Genomic DNA, 22,897 nt, shown 5'->3' on the forward strand with positions numbered 1-22,897 from the left:
TCTGCGCGATACTATTATGGCTCGTTGTCCCTTCCGCTTGGATTTCCAAAGCGCAATTCACGACCTTACTTCTACGGTCGGTGAGCCTGCATGGATAGATGGATTGGTGCGACGTTTGGCGGATGACTCAGGACGGTGGAGTTGATTTTATGAACGTCATGACGACTTTTCCCTGCAAGATACCACTCTACTATAGTCTCTTAATCAACTTAATGAATCTTCAAATCACTGTATTCGTGTCAACGTGGGAAGCACTGAGTAGGCAGAACGAACTCTTCGAACCAGCCTTGTTCACGTTCTGGCCAATATCGAAGGTAGTGACATGTATATTTTTGAGCAAGAAAAGTATTCAAAGGGTATCCAAACCAGCCTAACACAAAAACACCAATACCAAACTCCTACAAGCCTCAAGCATGTTCGCCAAGATGACAGCCATTCCAAACTTCACTACCTCAGGCCGCCAACTCCTCCACCTGCGAAAAGATGGGCACATTGATATCCCACGCCTCGCCCGGCCCAGCCACCCGACCCAATATACAATTGACCTTTCTCCTCGTCTGCTCACTCATATCTGCCACGTGCGTCAGGGCAATATGATTCATCAGCGTCTCCAACCCGCCATACACACCGGTCACGTTCCCCTCGACACTACACAGCACACACCCATAATTGCCCTCGTCGCTATTGAAGCAATCGCCCGCCTTCTTCTTAACATGGCTCTTGGCCAGGAAGATCCAGCGATAGCGGATGCCGGCCATGGAAACATAAATACGCTGATCGACCACGGTTTCGGTTTTACTCTTCTTGGTCGGATGCGGCGTGGTAAACGTGTCGCCTTTGAAAGTGCACGAAGTGCATTCCCAGATCTGCTTGGTGTTGTACAAGCCGGACGGCTGGGTGCGGATAGCAAGGCCCTTTTTCACGTCCTCGCGGACGGCCCAGGCGCCTTTGCAGAAGCCCCAGTAGTTGTTGTCTTTGCAGGGGCGGCCGTCCATCATCTTCTCCTGGCCCGCGGGCCCGCTTTGGATCGTGTCGGACCGGATCGTGTGGCGCATGCGCGAGCCGGGCAGGATGCCGATGGAGCCTGAGCCGCTGCTGTCGGTCGAGGCTATCGAGGCGGCTATGCTGGTGTGCCGGAGGCCAGCGAGGGCGGGTGCTGTGCCTAGGGAGGTGGCTGCTGCTGCTACGGCGGCGAATCCAGACGGTGTTATGGTGCGCGCGCTCTTGCTGCTGTGCAGACTTGAAGCGTCGGGTGCGATGGGTTGTCCGAGTTGATACTGGGGATACACTGGCTTGGTTACATTTGCCTGTTCTTCCTCCATGGGCGGCGCATACGGTGTTACGGGGGACGAATCTCGATGCTGCTGGCTACCAGGCCACGGCTTGGGCACTGGCAGACTAAGGGCCTCACGTGAATGAATTGGCGCAGGCGCACTGGCTGGTGAGTTCAACCGTGGAGAAGCTTGCGGTGATACGCTAGTTTGACTTGCTGCGCGTTGGGGTGCAAGTGGTGCAATGGGAGAAGGATATCGTTCTTCTAGCGGAGCATAGGGAACTCGATGGTCTTCATCGTGATGTTGGTAAGATACGTTCTGCTGAGCCAACCGGGGTTGAGGTGGAAGGCTAGAACTCATAGAAAGCGACTGAAAATCTTGGGGTAGTGGAGGAGTATTCGCATTTGAGCCCTGTGACGAATTGGAGCTGTTGCGATTGATCGATGTAGAGTCTGAGAATGTGGAGCTAGATGCCGAGGCGTCCGACCATCGAGACTTTGATGTTTGCGTTTGCATGTGAGGAAACGGATTCTTTGCTGCTGCGTTTTGATGGTTGTAGAGATGATGCTCTTGGTGTGGGTCTAGGTTGTGATTGAAAGCAGGATAGCCTAGTAGGCTCCCCGCTCCGTATTCCTCTGGTGTTGGTGAGCCGTAACCTCCACTGTACCTGTTGTTACCCCACGAGTCGCTTGGCTGGTTGCTCACATGTAGGCCTCTATAAGAGCTGATCATCTCATCGATGTCTTTCATGATGACGGCGCGGTCTCCTCCTCTTGATCTGACAAGATGTTCTAGCGCTTCGCTGGAGTTGATATTGGTAGGTTGTGTAGATGAGTTCGATTTTGGCGCAGATGTGCTGTTCTTGCGCCTTGACCGAAAATACTCAGTTAAGCCGTGCTTTGAGCTTGGAGAATCTCCCTGCGGGGGTAGAGTAACAGCTGGCGGGATGTAGTTATCCGGTATGGGACTCAATGGTCTGTAGTTGTTCGTGAGCATCGTTTGCACAGTCGCCGTCGAATGTCGTGACCCTAAGCCTTCAGGTGCACCCTGCAATTGTCGCGCCATGGGTCTAGTAATCAGGATCCTTTGTTTCAGCTCGTCCAAGGTAGAAAACGTATCTTTCCTGTTCATGATGGATGCCTCATGGAGCAGGCGTAAATTGAGTACGGCAGTTTCGTGTTGGCATGCCATCTGCAAGCTGCGAATGACTTCGGCTTGCAGTGTAATAGCAATATGGAAGAGGCGATCCCGGGCCACAACTGCAGACACGGATATGTTAGTGTCACCAACTCGCACACGGAGTTCGGACAATGTGAGACTTGCCATCACCAACACGCATAAGATCACCCAGCTCCCTCATGTCCTGTGTATATCGAAAGCCGATTTGTTGCTCTCCTGTCACAAGAGACTCCTGCAGTTGCTTTTCCTCGAATTCTTGTTGGGCCTGATCGCGGGCTTTGCGCGTGCGACGCTTCGTTTTGATATGCTTGAGCAGCTCCGACCCGCCATGGAACGCGGATATCACAGCGGACACAGCAGCGACGACCTAAGCACAAGTAAGCCAAGTCAGCGAGGTTCTGTTCACCATTGATAGTGTCCTATGAAGGTCGCGTGCTCCTCTTCCATTGAAGGAAACGTGCGTGCGCATATGGAGGTGTCTTCGGATCCGAAGCCGCAACGAGAGAAGGTCTGGCATACCTCAAGACCAGACATCTTGCTGACCACAGGCAACGCCTGTAACTTTTATATCGAATGTAGTGCCAGGAAAGATTCACAGCAGTCCCCCGGAGGCGATGGCACTCGCCGCCCCGACAGGTAGAGCCAGATCGCGGGGTACCTCAAGGCAGATTAACAGAGATGGTTATGGTAGAGCAAAGTCCAAGGATGCCGAGTATCTGGAGTCAAGGCCAATTGCACTGTTCAACGGGGCCTAGGTGTGACCAGGAACCGTTGTCTATCAGCCAACCCAGCCGATGGTGAGATGAGCCTCGAGCCGTACGTTTGGACGTGGGGTGGCGATGAGCGTTACTGAGCTCGAGTCTTGAAGCAAAGAAGAGACCGAGGAAGAGAGGACAAAGTGCCAGTACAGTAAAGTAAAGAAACGGTCGCTGGGAAGGCTGGAACCAAGAGTACCGCCTGTACTCAGCCTCACTCCTCGATCCTCACGGCCATGCAACCGGACTGTAGATTGGGCTAGCCGTGGGATGGGCCAACAGCAGGCGGCAGAATGTCTTGACCGAGGTGCATCGCGCAGTAATGTTCGACTGCAAGCCTCTCCAATGATACGCAGCTGTGGCGGCAAGCTAGACAGGCTGTGTGCAGGATAGAGGCAGCCGTCCACGCTGAACTTGTGCCCTTAGGAACGGCCGCGACTTGGCTAGTCGCTCCTTATCGAATCCTGTGCAATCATGACTGCGACTATTTAGGCGAAGGCTGATTGAGTGATGCAGAAGCGTGGTTTTCTCATTCCGCTCGGTTGGAACTGATCGTCGCTTTGGCTGGAGCATGCCCTTCAGCTGGAGAGAGACAGGACGTGCTAGCTGCCGTTATAGCGGATAACTGTGCTGTTTAAAGCGAAACCTGTTCAGGCTTAGGGAGACAAAGGATAAGATGAGTTTGATGGGCGGGAGTGTAACTTGGAGGAGGTGTACGACTGCTAGGCACGGCCCTCGCTTGCTGCGGGACGTGGATTTATCAAGCGGGGTTCTGCGATGTGGTCCGGCCTGGTGTTGGTGTGGAGTACAGAGGTGTTGCCACGCCTCACCGGTGGCTTACACTGCCCCAGATATAAGCTCAAAAGAGTTGCTTAATGTGTAGTTTGGCGCAACAATCACAGAGTGATAAGGCGGGCGAGCAAAGCCGACAGCGACTAGCGAAAGTCTTTGCCCAAGAGCCAGTCAAAGTACGATTTCAATTCGGGACTGGAGCACAGGCAAAAGGGAAGCTTAATTGAGCTTGTATGAGCCGTCAAGGGATAATGGGTGCATCTGCACTTCGCCTAGCTCCAAAAACATGGTATCTTCCTTCCTTCCCAACTCAATTTCATGCGTACCGCTCTGCGGTGACAAGATCATGTCCCAAACATACGAGAAGAGCAATCTCCGAAGATATATAATCCATCCAGCAGAACACCCTAGCCTAAGGAAGACGGCATGATCCAACGCTCAACGCTGCAACTCGCGTTGTATCAGGACGCCCGATGCATCTCCAACACCGACAACACCAAGAAAAAAAAAGGGCGCTTTCCAAAACCAGACTCCAAGCTGGGCCCCAGTCGCTAACAAAGAAGGTGTAAAAGTAATCAACACGAAAAGAATCAAAGTCGTGGGTGGAGGGAAAAGAAAAGACGGCCTAGGCGTCCACGAGCTGCACCCTGTGGCTTCTCCGGTTCTTGACGTCCACCATCGTAGGCGTGAGCACTTGTCTTGCCACCAACCGCTCGGTATTGGGACTCGCAACATCTAGCGTCGTTTGGACCAGCGCTCGGGGGCTGTTTGCCCTGGATACACTAATCGATCTTGCAACTCCAACCATAGCCTTTGGCGCCGTCGCTCCATCCCCGCGAGTCTCACTTTCAGTACGTTTCTCGTTGCGTCTAACCACGTCTGCTCGACTAGCACCCGGCGGCGGACTGGAAGATTCAGAGGGATGGGATGACAAAGCGCTCATCTTTGTGACTTTTGGTTGGCGTTGCGAGGCTGTACGTGCTAGATTCGTTGTTGATGCCGCCTTGATCAACAGAGGCGTAGCGCCAGAGGCCGTATTGTCACGCTTGGAAATCGCCAGTGGTTTTGGTTTCGGGTACATCTCCCATTCCGGTTCCCGTTCGTCGAGATGAAATTTCAACGGCTGGGATTGGGAGTGCCCTACTAAGATGGTGATGGATTCCGCGTCCGACTCGAAGCTTTCGACTGAAGTTGGCGTAAAGACGGGTTGCAATGGCGATGCTGTCGGTCTGAGCGTCGCCAAGTCGGATTTCGTTGGTTTCTCCTCCGTGGTCGGAACAAGAGGTTGTCTAAGTGGTGATTTAGCTGGTGCCGTCCTCGATCGCTGGAGTGCTTTCGTTGCGCGGTTTGCGGATGTCAAGTGTGGTGAGGGTGCGCGAGCGGGATTTGTGGACGGAAAGAGGGATAGTCTTGGCGATGGAGACGGAAATGTGGGTGATGTTGCCCTGCGCTGGAGTTTGTAGTCCATGGGGCTCTCATGTTCGCCCTATTCAAACGTTAGCGAGTGCCTAACCTAAGAACACTCCTACAATACGTACTTTAACGAATAGCCCATTCAGCGGTTTGAGCTTTTCAGCATTCCCATTTCTTCTCGCCAGAAGTGAGGACGACCGGTTCGAATTCGATTGAAGCAGGTTGCCAAACATGACACTGTACCTTTCCATTGTGATATCAGGAATGCTAATGTCGAGGAGTCCCCCTTCAGATGCAGGAACTGATGCATTGCTCGCGCTCTTTGAGACCACCACTTGCGGTACATTGGGAGGCTTGTCTGGCATATTCCTGGGAAGATTGGGTGTTGTATTGGACCGTTGAATTGTCGCCGTTGATTGGGGGTTGAACGCAGCAACCCCAAGAGTTACCGCGCGACCTCTTTTCATAGATGGCTCCGGTGGTGACCGAGGAGCGATGAAATCATCTTCGCCTGCTTTGCGAGAGGCTCTGATATCCGGCTTATAGGTGAGAGGCGAAGCGGTGCGCGACGTTCCCTTCTCTTGCTTTAATGTTACAGGCGACTCCAATGAATGCTTGTCCTGGGGACTGTCTGCGCGAGGCCCAGCCGTCACAGTTTGTGCCAGCTGATAGAAAGCAGGCTTCTCCTGCGGTGGCGGTGCCGCTTTTCTGAACAATGATTTCCATCGGCTGATCTTGGCCTTGGCGGGTTCCTGGCGGCTAGCTACAGAGCCGTTTGAATGGAGGGTTGCCATTTGAGTGTCTTTACCATGCGAATCCAACTCCAAGCATGAGGCCTGAGGTGTTGTGTTCCAGTGCGAACCCACCGTGGGAGAGCCCAAAGCAATTCCAATAATTCCCTGCTCCTCTGTGACTTCTGCGGTGTAGAGTACTGTGGTCGAATTGGTGGGAGGAATGAAGGCTTGGACTTGGTCCTGCGAATCTGCAGATGTGGAAGTATTTGTTTTCTTCGTGTAGAACATTGTTGCGCGGTCTTCGGTCCCACCTGACGTGCTCGGCCGTACCATCAGATCCTGGGTTTCCAATTTGCTTTCTGGTCTTGGGATTTGGGTAGCCGAGGTGTATCTGTCAAGGTCTGTTTGAGGCGCGTTCGGGGGCGGCATGGAATATTCATGTTCCTGCTCCTTGCGGCTGCCCTTTAGAAACCTTAGGGACTTTGATCGCGTGAGCAGTCCGGGCATGGCTACGGTTGGCGTTTCAAGAATACTAGTGGGTATCAAGTGGTAAAGTGGGGATGAAGCAGCGACAAGAAGATAAAGGGAGATTTGGACAAAGGAATGGACAGCTCGACAGAGCAAAAAGGTGTACCGGTGGCGACGCGGTCGACGTAGGTAGTTGGAAGAATGAAGAAGAGACCGACCTGGGCGGGATTTACACCAGTATCATCAGCGCGCCTAGAAACAAACCTTGCCCACTCCACACTCTTCCGCTCTCATACCAGCGGCAATCAATCCATCCACACCATGGCGTCAGGGACAGATTGCACGCCGCTAGGAATCCGTCGAGGGATTCAGCCCGTCGAGTGACCAGGATACGAAGGACTAGCATAGCACAGGAACTGCGGCTCCCATTGGCTACCTATCGAGGTTGCGACGGCAACACCCATGATGAGTGACGGGGGTTGTCTGGAAAGCCGTTGTGTCATGGAGACGAGATGGGGGCAAGAGGCTGTTCCTGCGGCTAGATGGACTACGCACGAACCCCCGTTTCAAGATGAGGCCGCGCCAGGTGCCGTGGGCAATCTCGCTATCCGCTGCCAAGCCATGCTCTCCAGCAACAACACTGGCTGGAACTGAAATAATCGGAACTGGACGGCGGCACACAAACAATGAATCCACAAACAACTTCACAGCTGGAAATTGGCAGTAGCACCGAGAATGCAAAGCCATATTATGTGCGACCTTGTGCCATCGAAAAGCACTGCGACGGCCTGCTCGAATGAGCGAGTTTGGTCGTCTGACGGGATCGACCGGAGATGAAGCACCAGGGCAAGGATGACAGCGTTTCGGAAATATCCAAGATTGCTATTATCTTCTGGTCGTATATGTCGGCGGTGAGCGAGCAAAAGCAGCCGCATCGGAACTCTGAACAAGCATGGCCTGGCGAGTAGCTTTGCGAAGACATGGCAGGCCGTCTCGCCCTCGGTTTGATATGCGGCTATTCTGTCTGCTTTCCCAAAATCGGGTCTTTGTTATGCGCTTGTCCTCGATAAATTTGCCGGAGGTCAGAGCGAGCATGTTGGTTAAACCATAGAAAACCGACAAATGTGGTAGAATCATTAGACATCAGCCTCGATACCATTATGCGGCTAATCGATCAAACAACTCCATCTTGTTGAACCGAACTCTCGTCCGAGTCATCAAGCACCTAGCGGCGCATCATCATGAACCCTCGATCTTCCCCGGAATCTACACTCCTCCGTGCGCGCGCTCCGAAGACGGAACAACGGCTATTGATCTACGGATAACGACATCCCTGGTCGCCAGTTTTGATACCGTTCAGCCTCTGCTTTGACTGTATGGGGAACATGTTGTTGCAGCGCCTGCTCGAAGTGACACATGCATATCTGAGGCTCACGGTCGGGGTCCTTCTCATATTCTGAGATAGCCAGCTCAACAGCCACCGAGCATAGACCACTGATGTCTGCACCACTGCTGCCCTCCGTTCTGGCAGCAACGACGCTCAGATCAACATCTGCCGCAAGTGGCCTCTTCTTGGTGTGAATCTGAAGAATCTGCTTACGTGCCTCTTCAGTCGGCAGTCCAATATGAATGTGTGCGTCAAAACGGCCGGTGCGGATGAGCGCTGAGTCCAAGATGTCTGGTCGATTGGTTGCGCCAATAATGAAGACGTCTTTCAGTGCCTCGATTCCATCCATCTCGTTGAGCAGTGTTGCGACGACGTTTAGGCCGCTATCCTGTGTCTTCTCGCGTGATTTGCCAATGGAGTCAATCTCGTCGAAGAAGATGATGCAAGGTTTCGCCGCACGTGCGCGACGAAAGATATCCCGAACCGCTCGCTCAGACTCACCAACGTACATCTTGATAAGTTCGGACCCCTTGACTGCTAGGAAATTTTGATTGCTTTCGGTTGCAACGGCTTGGGCGATCAACGTCTTTGCGCAGCCTGGGGGTCCGTATAGTAGCACGCCCTTGCGCGACTGGGGTCCGCCAAACTTGACATCAAGATCAGGGTACTACAGTGGTTAGTCCTGATGTTACTCGAGCATACAAGCACAACGAACCTTGAATGGGCGAATGGTTATGGCCTCGAGGAGAGCGCGAACGTGGTCCAAGCCAGCTATATCTGTCCATCTGACTTTCGGCACCTCGAGAATACTGTCCTTGAGCACAGTCGGCTGCACCTGGTCGATCACTGCATCGAAATCTTCCTGGGCGACAAAGTCCGTTTTCTCAAGAGTGTCACTAAACGCAGCTTTTTTGTCATCGTCTAACGACTCGTACACTTGCTGTACCCGTCTATTCCTTGCGAGACCACACAATTTGTGAATATCACGACCGACGAAGCCGTGCGAGCGTTCTGCCACCGCAAAGAAATCGACGTTCGAAAGTAGTCGAGTAGGTCCAACAATCTGTCGTAGGATATCCTCTCTTTGTTTTACATTAGGCGGGAAAAGCTCAAGCTCATTTTTGAAGGCTGAAGTCGTTCGAAGACTTGCGTCGACATCGTATATGCTACGAGTAGCAGCAGCCACCACCACCTGACTTCCCTCTAATTTCGACAACTCGATACGTAGTTTGGTCACCAGTGACTCCGCTTTTTCGAGGAATCTGTCAAGATTGTCCATTAGGATCAAGCTTGGCTGGTTCTGACGGGCATCTTCAAAGGTTTCAGAAATTGCCTTAGCTTGGCCCTTGGGATGTGACTCAGGGCTCACTCGGTATACTTCTTGCCAAGAGCAGTCCGCTAATCGTTCAAGTAGTAGGCTCTTACCAGTGCCTTCTGGCCCGTGTAAGAGATAGGCGGTAGGTCCAAGAAGGTGTTGATCGGGTAAAGTAAGTGCGACATTAGTGAGGAAGAATAGGTCTCTATTGATTGCCGCCACTTGCTCAGATAAGCCTCCAATACCGTCGCTCTTCACCTGTAGGACTCCTGGCGAGGATTGAGCTGGTGAATGGGTTGGAATTTTCGTCGCAGTGGTCACTTGAGTTTTGAGGGGATCAAAGTAGAAAGGATGCTTTTCGTTTGGGAGTGGTTCGATGTTTTGCACGATCACTCGCAATTTCGCGCCCTTTGGCTGATTCCTTGGCCCCTTCTGTTGGACCGGGAAACTGTAACCAGGAAGGATGATGTCAAGATCCACTGTAACGCTGTTAGATGAACCAGATAAAAAGAGATATCATTTGGCTTACCCTACCTAAAGCGTATTGGACCCAGTACAACAATTCCTCAGTCGAGATGAACTTCGCTAACTGATCTGATAGTTCTGGGAGGCTGACCTCGATTGACCTGAGGGGCTTCCAGGAGTCGCTCACTTTCTCAATGAAGACAGGGTCGTTTAGTGACAAGTCATAGTGCTCACGTAGCAGATCCGTGACCTTTGCTATAGGCTTGTTTCCAGGATTGGTTTGCGAAGCTGTCCACGCAACACCGTAGCCTTTGAACCCAGCCAAGGTGTTGAGGCGGACTAGGTCGCCATTTGTAAGACCAAGGTTCTTCTGCTCTTTCTGAGAGAGATGGACTCGAAAGGAGCCTTCGAGCGCATTACTCGGAGCATTAGGCGGGTTGCGCTCTAGCGGACGGAGAGCGAAAGCCGTACCGGTACTCATGAATCGTTCCTCTATTTTGTTTCTTGGTGCTTCGAACTGACAAAGAGCGCTATTTTGATGAAGAATATCTTCGCAGTGATGACTGACTAAGCGATTAGCAAGCTAGGTCGGATGGGGTAAAATCATCTCTTAGCGCAAGAGGCCCTGGGAGACTTTTCTAGATGTCGCGTCGATGAAGGCTTACAGCTTGCAATGTAACGGAGCTCAGCAATTGATGCCACCACCGCGTCTTCCTCGAAATCTGCGGTCATGCTACCCCCCCGCGACCGCTCACCAGGTTCGCTGCGCTTCCAAGACGGGCCGCGTCCAATCCTCCATCGACGGTCATGACCCTCCGCAAAGCTCGAGCGCGGCCGGCCATCACGGGGAGACAAGTTCAGATATAGGGGAGAAAAAGAGCTGGTGGGCTGCGACTATGAGCAGGGCCGCGTCGTCAGTATCGAGGTCTGTTCCTACGGAGCCGACCGAGCGCGGTTCACAGCCATCCAACGCCCCGACGGCGTCTTCTCCATCACCCAGCGGGGGCGGTGCGCAAATAGTCCAAGGGAACGTGCAGGGGACGTGTAGTGAAGACGCTCAAGGAGAGCACGTAGGGGAGAAGAATTTGGAAGCTGGCAGGCGATTCCGGACGCATTTTGCCAGGTTAGTTATCAGGAAACAGTGGAAGGATTCTTCGAAGCAACGGAAGGTCGGGTCAAAGAGTGCGCAGCCAGGGCTCTGGGTTCAGCGAGTTGCTTCCAGCAAAGAGAGTCGTTGCACCGCCCTATACACTAATCTACCTACATCCGCTTCTCGTCCGAGTGCTTCACCGTCCGCAAGTCAGGCATCTCAAAGTGTCGCGCAGACTGGCGAGAAAATTGCATTTAACAAGCCACCTCGGCATAAACTTCTCCTGTACGCCTGCAATCGATATCAGCTCTTGATCCGTCTCTTTGTAACTACAGTAATAGCTCTCGAGGACGTGTCGCCACGATCAACTACGCCCATAATATCGTCTTTTTTGCACCGGCTACGCGTGATAGCGCGAGACGCTGCTATAGAGAAAGACCACAGGATAGAAGCGTTGTTGCGACGACACGCAGGAGCTATAAATGCCTTTGCTGCCAAACTAGGTTCACTTGGCTCAGAGTCAAGCACGGTGCCCGTAGTTGTGCCGTCCCCCGGGAGTGTTTGTTCTGGAGAAACGGGGCTAGACGTGGCAAACCTCCAAGCTCAGAGCCAAGATTCAAAATCAATGTCTAACGAGGGCGCAAGTAAAGATAGTGCGAGCAAGGATGGCACGGCGGAAGACAGGAAGACGGAAAGTAAGATATTAAAGAGGGAGGATGACGGTCAGAGACTCACACGACTGAGCAACACCCAGTCACACTCAAAGAGTTCATCAGACCACTTTAAGGTCTTCGCGTCCACAGCCATGACCTCACCAGAGCTAGCAGCCGATGCGAAAGACTCCTCGACCATCGAAACACCTCCAAAGTCCTCACCTCGAACTAGTCGAGTCAGCAAGAAATCACTCATGGAAGAACTCTTCCCAGAAGCGAGTAGCCCTCGTCCACAGCACTCAGAAAAGAGAGACCAGTATCCAAAGCTCGACTTGCCATATGTCACGCCCACCACCCCCCTACGCGTTGTAGAGGAGCGCAAGTCTCTAAAAGAGCAAGTAAATGAATCTTTCCAGAAATCGGGAGAGCAGACCACTGTGCTTCAGCTGGCCCACTGCAGCACAGAGCTTACGGAGGCTGACTTCCTTCGCGTAATTCCTAAGGGCAAGCACATTGAATCATGGCGTCGAGAAGGCGAGTTCGACAAGATTATCCCTGGGCGCGACCCGTTGAGCCTAGAGCGCATGCCATTCTATTACATTCTCTTTAGGGACCCAATATCTGCGCTTGCATATCAGAAGAATGCGTCGCGTCTCCACAAACTTACCGCGCTTCACCAACCCTCCAACATCTTTTCCGCCATTCCACCGCCAAAAGGCTTCCTCGAAGATGGCGAAGACCTTGATAAAGTCACGTCATTGTACAACCTACTACCTACGCAGCACCCCATCAGTCTCCTCACGATTATGCAACCCTATCACTCTGCTCTACGCGCCCTGATCGAACGAGGCGGTTACCAACCTATCATGCCTAATGTCGACGAAACTGGAAATCGGATTTGGAAAGTGTTAATGCGCATCGAAGGGCACGAGCCATCTCGTACTGACCTCTTCAAAATCCTCCGCCGGGTCGCGTACATGCACGGTATGCCACTCACCCTACGCAATGAATCAAGCACCTCGATTCACCGCCTCCGCGACCTCGTCAATCTCAAAACCGCTACCACGCCGTTATCTTCTATCGGACCCCGCGCATACGGATCCTTTGACCGTGATATTGAGAAAACTAGGGCAAGTGTAGACTTTGAAGATCCCGGGATACAAGTCCTTATGGCTAGTGCGGGCGAAGACAGTACGGCCCAGGAGGTTCATCAGATGGTGATGAACCGCGTCTACAATCGATGGGTTTTGGATTTTAGTGATGAAAATGCTGCTAGGAGGTTTGCGCTTACATGGCACAGAAGAGCGCTGCCGGATTGGGAGGGGGGGAAGACGGAGGGGATGGATGTGGACGAGGTACGGATGTGCAATACAGAGGTTCTTTGGTGAGGAGCTGTAGAATATGTACTATAGTGTGATAGATATATGGGTGGACGACGCATGTGTCTATGTATAGCGTGCATGGCCTCTGTGAACTTATTAGCTTCTTGATTTCTCCAATAATATTCCTCTCAATCAGCGATAGCCCAAAGTGGTATTTTGCCGATCTATGAATCTGCGCTTCATGTAGACATGACTCAAGGACCACGGAAAGCATACCACACTAGGCGATGTAAGAGTCACCAGTAATATAAAACAGTTCGAGAAAAAATCAATGGTACAGACAGACGGACGATAAATTCAACTCCCTCAATATGCAATTGCAATTCACAACCCTCGACGTCTTCACGCAATCCCGCTACGTGGGCAATCCACTCGCCGTCATCCGCGTCCCGGCATCCCTTCGCAACGAGCTTACAGAAGAACAAAAGCAAAAGATTGCCAGGGAGTTCAACTATTCCGAGATCACATTCCTCCACGAGCCAGCGGAAAGCGAAGACGTAGCAGATTTTGACATCTTCACGCCGTCTGCACGCATGAGCTTCGCTGGCCATCCAACCATTGGCACAGCAGTGTATGTCGCACAGCACAAAGATGCGTATCCCCAGATCAACAAACTCCGCACGGTAGCTGGATTGATCCCGTTTGCGTATGACGCGGACACAGGACGAGCAGCCGTGGCCATTCCGCATGATGTTCACGTCCACCGCGCACGCCTTGCGCACCCGTTCCCCAGTAACAAGGCAAACAAGAGCACCGTTCCTATCGTCTCAATTGTCAAGGGCATGGCCTTTGGCCTCGCGCAACTCGTCGACTTGGATGCTCTCGGCGCAGTTTCTACCCCTCTCATCCCACCGGCCGATCGCTACAAGCGCGAATTCCTGGATGCGGGGAGTGGATGGGATGTCGGGTATACTGGCTCCTTTTACTATGTCGACCTTGGTGTCGATCCAGACTTACCTTCCTCTGATTCTGTACGGCTTCTTCGAACACGCAGCATACCGCTCCACGAGGATCCAGGAACAGGAAGCGCTAGTGCGGCGCTGTGCTGCTATATTGCCTTGTCTGAAGGTGGAAAGGGACTAAAGAAGTTTCATCTCACACAGGGCGTGGAGATGGGTAGGCGATGTGATATTTTTGTTGCTGTGAGGATGAGGGAGGATGGGAAAGGTATTGAGGACGTGCAGTTGAGTGGGACGGCGGTAGAGGTCATGGAGGGGAGCTTGACTGTTGGCTGATACAAGAGTCCTAGACTTCTAGTAGACGCACAGGATTAGCTGATAATAAAGAACCAGTCACAAAGTTAACCAAATTGTTAGCAAGTCCCAGTTCCTATAATTGCCAGCAAGTTGTCGGCACCATGGGGCTCAATAGAAAGATAGGATTGTCCCTATTCGGGAGTCCTTCGGCTTGAATATGTTCCCAGTTACTTAGGTTTCCCCAACGCCACGCTATGCTAGGTGAATATGCAACGATTTTAATCTCTTACTCGTCCATCTGCCATTGATACTCTAGTTTTTCAATGTTCGCCTTTTTGTTTCTCGAATTGAACCATTGGCTTTCGAATCCGTTGCCCCTATCTACGCCATCCCATCGATGGCCGGGGCGGATACCGTACCGATTTGGTTGGAACGCTCCCTGGTATAGCGGTTTGCCTGTTATACTTCGTCCCGCTTTCTTCTTGCGCAAGAAGCCAGCAGCAGGATCGTTCCACTGACTCCGCTCTTTCAACTCGTCGTTCATTTCTGCGTCGTCTGCGTGCCGTGCGACCGTCATCGTCTTGGCATCCTGGAGTTGCTGTTTTCTCCGTGTGGCTTCCGCGTTCTGTACATCTCCGCGCGCCGCCTTTTCCTTCTCAAGTTTCTTGCGTTCTTCATCCTCGGCCTTCTTCCGCGCTTCCGCACGCTTCATTGCGACGTTGATAATGCGACCACTTGCGTCTCGGTAGATAGTTTCCTGGGCGGTATTGCCCATCTCCTTTACTACCTCTGCCGCTTTCCGCTTCTCCTCATCTTGTTTCTGCTTCACATCTGCTGCTACTTCCGCGGCAGATTGTAGGCCTGCCTTTGCGCCTGAAGCCATTCTTAGCACACCCTCTGTGTCCACCATTTCCGGCGCCTCGTCCTCTTCTTCAGCCGCCTTTTGGCGGTCCGCGGCGGTCCCCGCTATGATCGCATCTGCAGCGGCAGCATCGGCGGCGAGCTGTTCCGCGTGTGAGGGTGCGGCGACGCCAACGGCTGTCCAGATCGCGGCGCTGGTGCCTTTCGACTTCTTCTTGGATTTCTTAAGTGTGCCTCCACCAACTATATAATCCGCGTTAGCGATGAGCTTTCCTAATCCAAGGATTTCGAAGGGTACATACCAATCATGGGTGCATCCTCATCGCCCTCATCTGCCTTCTCTGTCCAACCGAGATTATCATCGTCGTCGATTGTGAGTCCTCCGTCCCTGTGTTTCCGTTTGCGCTTTTTAGATTTCTTTTCCGAATCTGCAGTAAGGTAGTTCTTCGCCAAGTAGTCAGCGAGAGACATGCTTAGGTTGGGCGTTGAATGCGGGGAGTGACTCGCGAGCAGTAAAGCTCGAAGCTCGGTTTGGAAAGTCGATGGATCTTGGCATACTCAAGTCACGTGCTTTGGCGTGTCAGATGCGTTCGACCGCGTCTGGCGTCTGCTGCTCTCACTCCACATCGCAAGTCTTACTACGACCATGGCGCCGGGCGAGCGTTCTGAAGAGGCGTGGCTGTGGTATACTGCAGTCTACGAGGCGATTCAAGAGATTCCGCACTCTAGAGTCACTAGCTATGGGCATATCGCTAGGCTGGTCGGGAAGCGTGAGCCTCCATCCTGTACACATGCCGTATGACACTATGGGAAGCTGACATGTTCCTCGCGGTGTAGCCCAGTGTCCAAGGTAACACAGTGCACATGCATTCAGGCGATAGGACTAACGCATGACGTCAAAGACAGGTTGGAGTCTGTCTCAAAAACCTGCCATCACCTTTGCCCGATAGCAGCAAGAAGAGTGCTACATTCCATAGTGGCAATGTGCCTTGGCAGCGCGTGATCAATGCTAAAGGCGGTATTAGTCCGAGGTCAGTACCACTCCTTTGGTCACTTTGGAGTCTTTGTTGCCTGTTGCTAACAAAGACAAAGGGGACCAAGCGCGGCTAGCCAGCAGGCCGATGCTTTGAGGAGAGAGGGGGTTGAGGTCAGACAAGACGCCATGGGGCAATATACTGTGGATTTCGGGGAGTATGGATGGTTCCCTGACGTGCTTCCAAGCGAGGCTGGGTTGGTGGAGAGCAGTGACGACGAAGAAGCTGAGGACGAGGCTGCGTACCATACCTGAAGCAGCGTGTCTCGAAGGACGTCAGGACGCATGTCTGGGCTGGACCAGAAAATGCAGGTTCCTGCACGTTATTGTTCCATGACATTTGATTGATGGAAATGGTGTGAAGTGGCTGTTGGACAGTGCGAAGTAGAGCATGTTGTGATAATGGGGTACATAACTGGAGGGTTCACGGCGGTAGTTCTGACTCGCTCGAGTACGGGTAGATAGAAGAGTGGCCTAGCCGACAAGGGCGCAGTTGCTCAGCGGCCGAATCCGGGTCCTTATCGAGTTTGCGTGCTAAGAGGCGTCCATCTCATAAGCTACGGCACGTAATCCAAGGCCTCGTGATATCTGTTGGGGATTCCGTGTGCTGCCGGCAGAGTGGAGTGCAGGACCCTTGTGGGGTCGGCCATGGAAGTACGCGCAACAGCATCAGCGCCTGAGAGCTCCCATGTACGCAAGCCAGCCTCCAAACCGCCCACGTTTGCGACCAAGACGCATGATTCCCGATGATGACATCGTGGAGAAGGTGTCAAACCGGATCTCATCTGGGTGCAGGCGCAGGCGGAGGCGGACCTCGGCGACTCGGACCAGGCACCTTGGTCATGAGCTCCCACTCTCTCAAACAGCTCCTTATCAGGAACTACAACAAACCGAGCGGGGAGGCGCCCTACGCCTTTGATCTCATAAAGGGCGGCACTGCCCGTGGGGTGAACACCTGCCCTATTTCATCATAACCCATATTCTGCCTACCTGCATAGCCACTTACCTACAGTACCGCCTGCTACCTGAGTCACCCTTCAGAGTCATTCACAGGATAGCCGTAGCTACCAGTCATCCGTCACACCTTTTCTCACTTCCTCACCTATTACTACCTTGAACCTATCTTACTTGTCATCGCTCGCTCTCATTTCTCTCTGTACCTTCTACCTAATCTACGTAGCTACCTACCGCGAAGCCCTGTAGTACACATCAACACCAGCTCTACAGCAGCACACCAGAGCCTCAGTCCCTTTATCAAACCAGCATCTTATCCGCAAAGCCTACGCGCAGCATCACCATGTCGACCGTACAGACCTTCACAAACGACCTCCGCAGCGACGCCAAGGAGTTCAACCGCGATAAGAACAGTAGGGTCAAGTGGGCGCATGGCCAGTCGTTCGGCCCTGGGCGACGAGAGGAAGATGGTCGACCTCGCCCTGCTAAGATTGTCCCACATATTAGGTAAGTTTGGGCCTCCCTATCCTACAAGCAGCTTCTCACTCATACAGGTCAACCTTCCCCGGCCCCATGAAGGCTCGAACTGCAGTCAACAAGGACATGGCCTCCGCCAGCGGCGATTCGTCGGCCGATGAGGATGTCGAGCACCCGTCTACTGCCCCAGACGCCGAGATCGCGTATTCGTACGACGCTACAAGAGGACCAAGCCATGGCAGCCAGATCTTGAACCACGCCCTTGAGAAGGCCATCGAGCGCTTCGAGACCAAGGAGACCGATAAGTTAATCAAGAACGAGTACGAGGTGCTGGACATTGATGCGGAGGAATCCCCGTCATCACGCCCCAACCGGCACACTGTCGCCCCAGAGGATGAGGAGTACGAGTTCGTCGACGCATGACTACTCCGACCAGTCTCCTGACTTCTTCTCGCCTTGTTGTTGTTTGATTATGAGTGATTCGGCATACTTCCATTGGCGTTTTCAAGGTATCCATCGACTTCGCTGTCGACTTGATACCACTAGTGTTTTGGGGTTACTTGCATTGTACGGCTTCCTGGCAGCATCAATAGGTGAGCGTCTGGCGCTTTCTGAGGACTTGAGCAGCCCTATACCCGTTTTGGCTTGCCCACTTGCTTTTGTTATGGCGTAAGACTTGTATACGACTGGTGGGCGATAGTGGTGGGGGTGGTCTTGCCTGTACCGTTACTCTATCAGTATGGGCTTGGTTCCCTGCTTGTCGCACCTGTGCGTCCTAATCAGCAATGATATTCACTAGTGAGTAGCGTGAATTCATGCTACTCCGACCGAATGTTCTTGACCGAGTGTGCTTGCGTCGCTTTTGGTTGTGATGTTCAGAGCTTTCAATACATTGGGGCTGTTCAGTCCATGTGAAGGCTGAGAACATAGCAAGTAGTGGTTTGCTACAGCATTTGCTTGTGGAGAAGTCGTGCTGTTTCAGGTGTCAACTGCCGGCGGCTCGTCACCCATACATTGCCAAAGCCATGCCCCGCGACGTCTATCCACTATCCAGGAGGGGTGGGTGGATTGCGCCACGACGATGCATATCAATGGGTGAGTGCACGCTTGGCAAGCCGCTGATGAAGTTCTCCAGGGTCTACGTCATCACCCATCAGGTCCACAAGTTTCCAAGCGTCTGATATTTCTAGAACACCTCCCATGCGCTACTAGTTCCACTTCCTAACGGCTAAGGACTACCCGGCCCTCTCACTAAGCGCGTCGCAAGCTGTTGGCATCGACCAGGAGATAGCACGCCACCCTCTGCTCACAAATTCCAATTCTTTCTTCGAGCACAGCCCCGATCCAGCTGTGTCTTTTGAACCTTTGATGGCACACTGGTTGTAGAGGCATCCCACGTCAAAATGCCCTCGACGAAGACACCAAGCCCCAGCCCGAAGCCCGGCAATCGCCCACGATGGATGCTGCACGTCCAAGCGCAGTTCTGGCGCGTCCTCATGGGCATCGGAATGATGCTCCATCGACTCGCACGGCCACGGCCACGACGCCCTGCCTTTAATAAAGATATCGATGCGACCGTCTCGCCGCTGAAGGGGAAGTTTAGATTGAACTTCTACGTCCCCAAGGATTACAAGCGGCACAAGAAGCTCAAGGGTGTTAAGAGGTACCCTGTTGTCATCAACTTCCATGGCGGTGGTTTCGTCTTGGGCACGGCACACGACGATGCCCGCTGGTGCAATATCGTGGTCGAGGAGGTCGGAGCTGTCGTCGTCAGCGTCGACTATCGGCTTGCACCCGAGTATCCGTTTCCTACAGCAGTCGAGGATGGTGCAGATGCGATCCTATGGCTAGCCCAAAACGCGGAAGAACTTATGCTGGATCCCGACCGTTTTGCCGTATCAGGCTTCTCGTCAGGAGGGAACATGAGTTTTACAGTCCCGCTGTGTCTCCAAGGCGAATTGTTCGAGCGAACACCATCTGGAGCGTACATTCTCGACGACCGAGCAGGCAGCATCCCGGCCGCAGTCATTCAGCCTCCTGCCGCCACGTATGGAGCGCATCTCACTCCAAATGGCTCACGCGTTCCTCTTGTGCGCCAGAAATCCCGCCTCGACAGGATTGCTATGCTTCGGCAAACAGGCGCATCGTCCCTCTCGCTCATCTCTTCGTACAAGGACGGCTCAGCGGTATCTGTCATGACAGAGGCCTCCAACGCAATTGTCAAGATCCGAGGCATCGTCTCCTTCTACCCACCGACAGACTACACCCAAACCCGTGCCCAGCGCCGCGCCACCTGCGTGCGAGCAGATCAGCAACTCCCCGCCGTCTTCACAGAACTTTTCGACGACTCATACCTTCAACCGCCTTCGCTAGACCTTGCGCATCCCTGGCTAAGCCCTGGCGTGGCACCGAAACGCATGCTCGAAGCCCTCCCAGACGACATTGTCCTATTCTGCTGCGAGTGGGATATGCTGCTTGCCGAGGGTGAACGCTTCCGCGACACCCTTTCAAAGGACCTGGGAAAGAGAGTACATTATCATTGTGTCCCTGGGGTACCGCATGGATGGGATAAGGCGCCAAATCCACTAAGAGAGAGCCCGGGCGCGAGGCAACAGTATTTGGTTGCGTGTAAGGAGTTGAAGCGCATGTTTGAGATTGAAGACGACGACGACGATGAGGAGCATGATTACAGGAAGGATCTGCCGTGCAGGCAGTATCATAAGTCTGTGGATTTGGGGCAGCATCCTTTGGCACAACAGCAAACATAGGCTCGGGATATTGGGCACGCTCTTGGTCATGCTTCTGGCGTTTTGATGGCATATAAATGTAGCGGTTACGTATTCATGTGGTGTTCTTTCATGTTCTAGCAGTACACGGATCTATATAGAGGTCGATGCTTCAAATCTTGGACTTTTGAGACGGTTTTTCTAAATGTACATATATTGGTCACAGCCTGTATGAAAGCATATCTCTAATGGTGAAAAGTTGAGCATTGACTTGTGTATTACGACCATGAAGACGCTATCACATGACGTCGCGCCCACTTTTTGTCTCGCTCACGAACTTCAGAGCTCAAATCCGCGCCCACGCGTCGGCATGCCTCCTATCCTCCATGTCCCTCTCTAAGCATGCGAAATCCTACTTAATCAACCAGTCAAAATATGCACACCTCAATGCCTTCGTATCGCGCGTCGAACCCTCCGTCCTGCTTGCGCGCACCGGTTCCTCGAGGCTTACCAGCGAGGGGGAGGACGGACGCCTTGTCCTCAATGACAAGCCAATTGCGATAAAAGACAACATCTGCACGAAGGATTTCAAGACGACAGCTTCTTCGGGGATACTGAGAGACTTTACGAGCCCGTACGATGCGACGGTTGTGAAGCTCTTGCAAGATGCGGGCGCGGTGGTTGCGGGCAAGACAAACATGGATGAGTTTGGCATGGGATCACACTCGACACACTCGTACCATGGACCAGTGAAGATGCAGAGATATGAGGATGAAGAAGCAAGCGCGGGAGGGAGTTCAGGAGGCAGTGCGCTTGCAGTTGCGAGTGCACAGTGTTGGGCGTGAGTAATGCAAAGGGAATGGTGGGATGGAAAGCTAATGGTGTACAGGGCGTTGGGAACAGACACGGGGGGTTCTGTTAGACTTCCCGCTGCGTATACAGGCGTTGTTGGCTTCAAACCGAGCTACGGACTGCTGTCTAGGTGGGGCGTCATTGCCTATGCGAATTCACTGGATACTGTCGGTATCCTGGGGACCAGCGCAACAAGTGTAGAGGCCATCTTTGGTGAGTTAGATCAATCCACCAGCGCATTGCTTTACGCCTGTATCTAACCTCAATTCGCAGATCAGCTCAATCTCTACGATCCTCAGGATCCCACCTCACTCCCTCCTTCGACACGCTCACGTCTAGGGAGTAAAGCGAGAGCTTCAGACTCAGTCAGGATTGGGATTCCTCTAGACTACAACATTACCACACTACACCCCATTGTTCGAAACGCGTGGGTACGCACGCTCAAGGCATTACATGAGCGTGGGCATACGTTACATCCCGTTAGGCTACCAGCAACACAACGCGCCCTCTCAGCGTACTACGTGCTCGCACCAGCAGAAGCATCCAGTAATCTCGCAAAGTACGACGGTGTCCGCTATGGCAGCAGAGCCGAAGGCATCGACGGAACACCCGATAGCGTCCTTTTCGCCAAAACTCGAGGTCAAGGCTTTGGACCAGAAGTTCAGCGTCGCATCTTGCTCGGTGCTTTCTCACTGAGCGCGCAAGCTATCGACAATTACTTTATCCAAGCACAGAAAGTCCGCCGACTAGTGCAACAAGATTTCAACAAAGTCTTCGCTACACAAAATCCGCTCTTAGATGAGACTACCCACGCGGAAGAAACGGAAGAGAAAGTCGACGTGCTATTGTGTCCAACGGCTCCTTCGCTTGCGCCGTCGCTGTCGGATGTCAAGGCTCAAGACCCTATTCAGGCGTACATGAATGACGTCTTCACTGTTCCAGCTAGCCTCGCAGGACTGCCGGCCATCAGTGTTCCCGTACCTATCGCAGGGAAGGACCGAACCAAGGAAAACGAAGAGTTCAGCGTTGGAATTCAGATCATCGGCCAGTATGGAGACGACAAGCTAGTCTTGGATTTTGCAAAGGAGCTCGAAGTGGCTGCTCCATGTCCTCACGCTGGTATCAAAATAGACACGGCCGAAGAGGTGTCTCGAAGATCATGACAGGGGTGGTGGAGATGGATATTCGAGATCGGAGTCACTGAGGCGCATGGGTCAAAGAAGTAATGACATGACATGACATGAGTGGCTTGTGGATGTGTAAATGCATGTAACACGGCTGTATAAATTTCATCGCATATTGGAGTGTAATGGTGAGAATTCTCAAAAGAATGTCCTTTCATTCATGATATACCCCTAGGAAACTCGGCCCTATAATACGTGTACACGTCCCTTGAAGTCCACTAAACATTGCCGTTCTAGTCGAGTCCGCGCGGTGGAACATGGCCAGGTAGCCCTTGTCAAAGTTCAGGGTATCCGATGCTTAATGCTATCAAGAAACATTAGTTGACTAACCCGCCACAACCACCAACAAAATAGGACGTACGGAGCAGCTTCCGCAACCGCAGCTGGAGCAGTCACCCTTGCAGGAGCACGAGGAGCAGTCGCTGGGCAATTGGTTAGCTGGAGTGTCATGTCAAGTATCCATCATGGTACTGAGGCTAGGCCGCATCCAGCATCCAACAGCCAGCACAGTGAAGACCGTATGGAATAACGAGCTTGTATTGGTAGGGAGACATACCATGGAGACATGATGGAGGTGGTGATTGGTTGGTGGGGAGCGTGAAAGCTTGAGTGTTGCTGTTTTGTATTGGTGATTTGGTTTGGATTGAGTGCCTGAGTGAGCTGGCTGGCTATCCATCAGGGTGCTGAGGACGGGGTTTATATATCCC

General features: G+C 52.8%; 10 protein-coding genes across 10 annotated transcripts; 6 read left to right on the top strand and 4 right to left on the bottom strand.

The window, feature by feature from the left end:
- Window positions 1-218: 218 nt before the first annotated feature.
- Window positions 219-3,282, bottom strand: K460DRAFT_188236 (uncharacterized protein). The gene is made up of 3 exons (XM_040927098.1): window positions 2,973-3,282; window positions 2,598-2,820; window positions 219-2,533 (listed from the first exon to the last, which is right to left on the bottom strand). The coding sequence occupies exons 1-3, from the start codon at window positions 2,985-2,987 to the stop codon at window positions 453-455; spliced, it is 2,319 nt and encodes a 772-aa protein (XP_040785123.1). The 5' UTR covers window positions 2,988-3,282; the 3' UTR covers window positions 219-452.
- A 917-nt stretch (window positions 3,283-4,199) lies between these two features.
- Window positions 4,200-6,990, bottom strand: K460DRAFT_370533 (uncharacterized protein). The gene is made up of 2 exons (XM_040934183.1): window positions 5,539-6,990; window positions 4,200-5,486 (listed from the first exon to the last, which is right to left on the bottom strand). Exons 1-2 carry the CDS (start codon window positions 6,652-6,654, stop codon window positions 4,626-4,628), a joined length of 1,977 nt encoding a protein of 658 aa, XP_040785124.1. The 5' UTR covers window positions 6,655-6,990; the 3' UTR covers window positions 4,200-4,625.
- Window positions 6,991-7,922: 932 nt separating this feature from the next.
- Window positions 7,923-10,263, bottom strand: K460DRAFT_293745 (AAA-domain-containing protein; the record flags this gene model as incomplete). The annotated part of the gene is made up of 3 exons (XM_040929447.1): window positions 7,923-8,669; window positions 8,718-9,796; window positions 9,852-10,263. 3 exons carry the CDS (start codon window positions 10,261-10,263, stop codon window positions 7,923-7,925), a joined length of 2,238 nt encoding a protein of 745 aa, XP_040785125.1.
- Window positions 10,264-10,433: 170 nt separating this feature from the next.
- On the top strand, window positions 10,434-13,073 carry K460DRAFT_370534 (uncharacterized protein; the record flags this gene model as incomplete). The annotated part of the gene is made up of 1 exon (XM_040934184.1): window positions 10,434-13,073. A coding segment is annotated over one exon (2,480 nt), but the record flags the coding sequence as incomplete, so codon positions are not given.
- A 47-nt stretch (window positions 13,074-13,120) lies between these two features.
- K460DRAFT_370536 (phenazine biosynthesis protein-like protein phzf family) lies at window positions 13,121-14,332 on the top strand. Its single transcript, XM_040934185.1, has one exon. It carries the CDS (start codon window positions 13,219-13,221, stop codon window positions 14,140-14,142), a length of 924 nt encoding a protein of 307 aa, XP_040785127.1. The 5' UTR covers window positions 13,121-13,218; the 3' UTR covers window positions 14,143-14,332.
- Window positions 14,333-14,389: 57 nt separating this feature from the next.
- K460DRAFT_380391 (uncharacterized protein) lies at window positions 14,390-15,435 on the bottom strand (the record flags this gene model as incomplete). Its single annotated transcript, XM_040935255.1, has 2 exons — window positions 14,390-15,207; window positions 15,267-15,435. The coding sequence occupies 2 exons, from the start codon at window positions 15,433-15,435 to the stop codon at window positions 14,390-14,392; spliced, it is 987 nt and encodes a 328-aa protein (XP_040785128.1).
- Window positions 15,436-15,591: 156 nt separating this feature from the next.
- K460DRAFT_370540 (uncharacterized protein) lies at window positions 15,592-16,591 on the top strand. Its single transcript, XM_040934186.1, has 4 exons — window positions 15,592-15,734; window positions 15,802-15,814; window positions 15,867-15,995; window positions 16,057-16,591. Exons 1-4 carry the CDS (start codon window positions 15,611-15,613, stop codon window positions 16,250-16,252), a joined length of 462 nt encoding a protein of 153 aa, XP_040785129.1. The 5' UTR covers window positions 15,592-15,610; the 3' UTR covers window positions 16,253-16,591.
- Window positions 16,592-17,294: 703 nt separating this feature from the next.
- On the top strand, window positions 17,295-17,851 carry K460DRAFT_359154 (uncharacterized protein; the record flags this gene model as incomplete). Its single annotated transcript, XM_040932173.1, has 2 exons — window positions 17,295-17,458; window positions 17,506-17,851. 2 exons carry the CDS (start codon window positions 17,295-17,297, stop codon window positions 17,849-17,851), a joined length of 510 nt encoding a protein of 169 aa, XP_040785130.1.
- Window positions 17,852-18,831: 980 nt separating this feature from the next.
- K460DRAFT_359155 (alpha/beta-hydrolase) lies at window positions 18,832-20,196 on the top strand (the record flags this gene model as incomplete). The annotated part of the gene is made up of 1 exon (XM_040932174.1): window positions 18,832-20,196. The coding sequence occupies one exon, from the start codon at window positions 18,832-18,834 to the stop codon at window positions 20,194-20,196; it is 1,365 nt and encodes a 454-aa protein (XP_040785131.1).
- A 317-nt stretch (window positions 20,197-20,513) lies between these two features.
- Window positions 20,514-22,586, top strand: K460DRAFT_370544 (glutamyl-tRNA amidotransferase subunit A). Its single transcript, XM_040934187.1, has 4 exons — window positions 20,514-20,995; window positions 21,044-21,219; window positions 21,280-22,494; window positions 22,552-22,586. Exons 1-3 carry the CDS (start codon window positions 20,541-20,543, stop codon window positions 22,167-22,169), a joined length of 1,521 nt encoding a protein of 506 aa, XP_040785132.1. The 5' UTR covers window positions 20,514-20,540; the 3' UTR covers window positions 22,170-22,494; window positions 22,552-22,586.
- Window positions 22,587-22,897: the final 311 nt, after the last annotated feature.

This window comes from Cucurbitaria berberidis (genome assembly GCF_010015615.1).
Source record: "Cucurbitaria berberidis CBS 394.84 unplaced genomic scaffold K460scaffold_5, whole genome shotgun sequence".
NCBI lineage: Eukaryota > Fungi > Ascomycota > Dothideomycetes > Pleosporales > Cucurbitariaceae > Cucurbitaria > Cucurbitaria berberidis.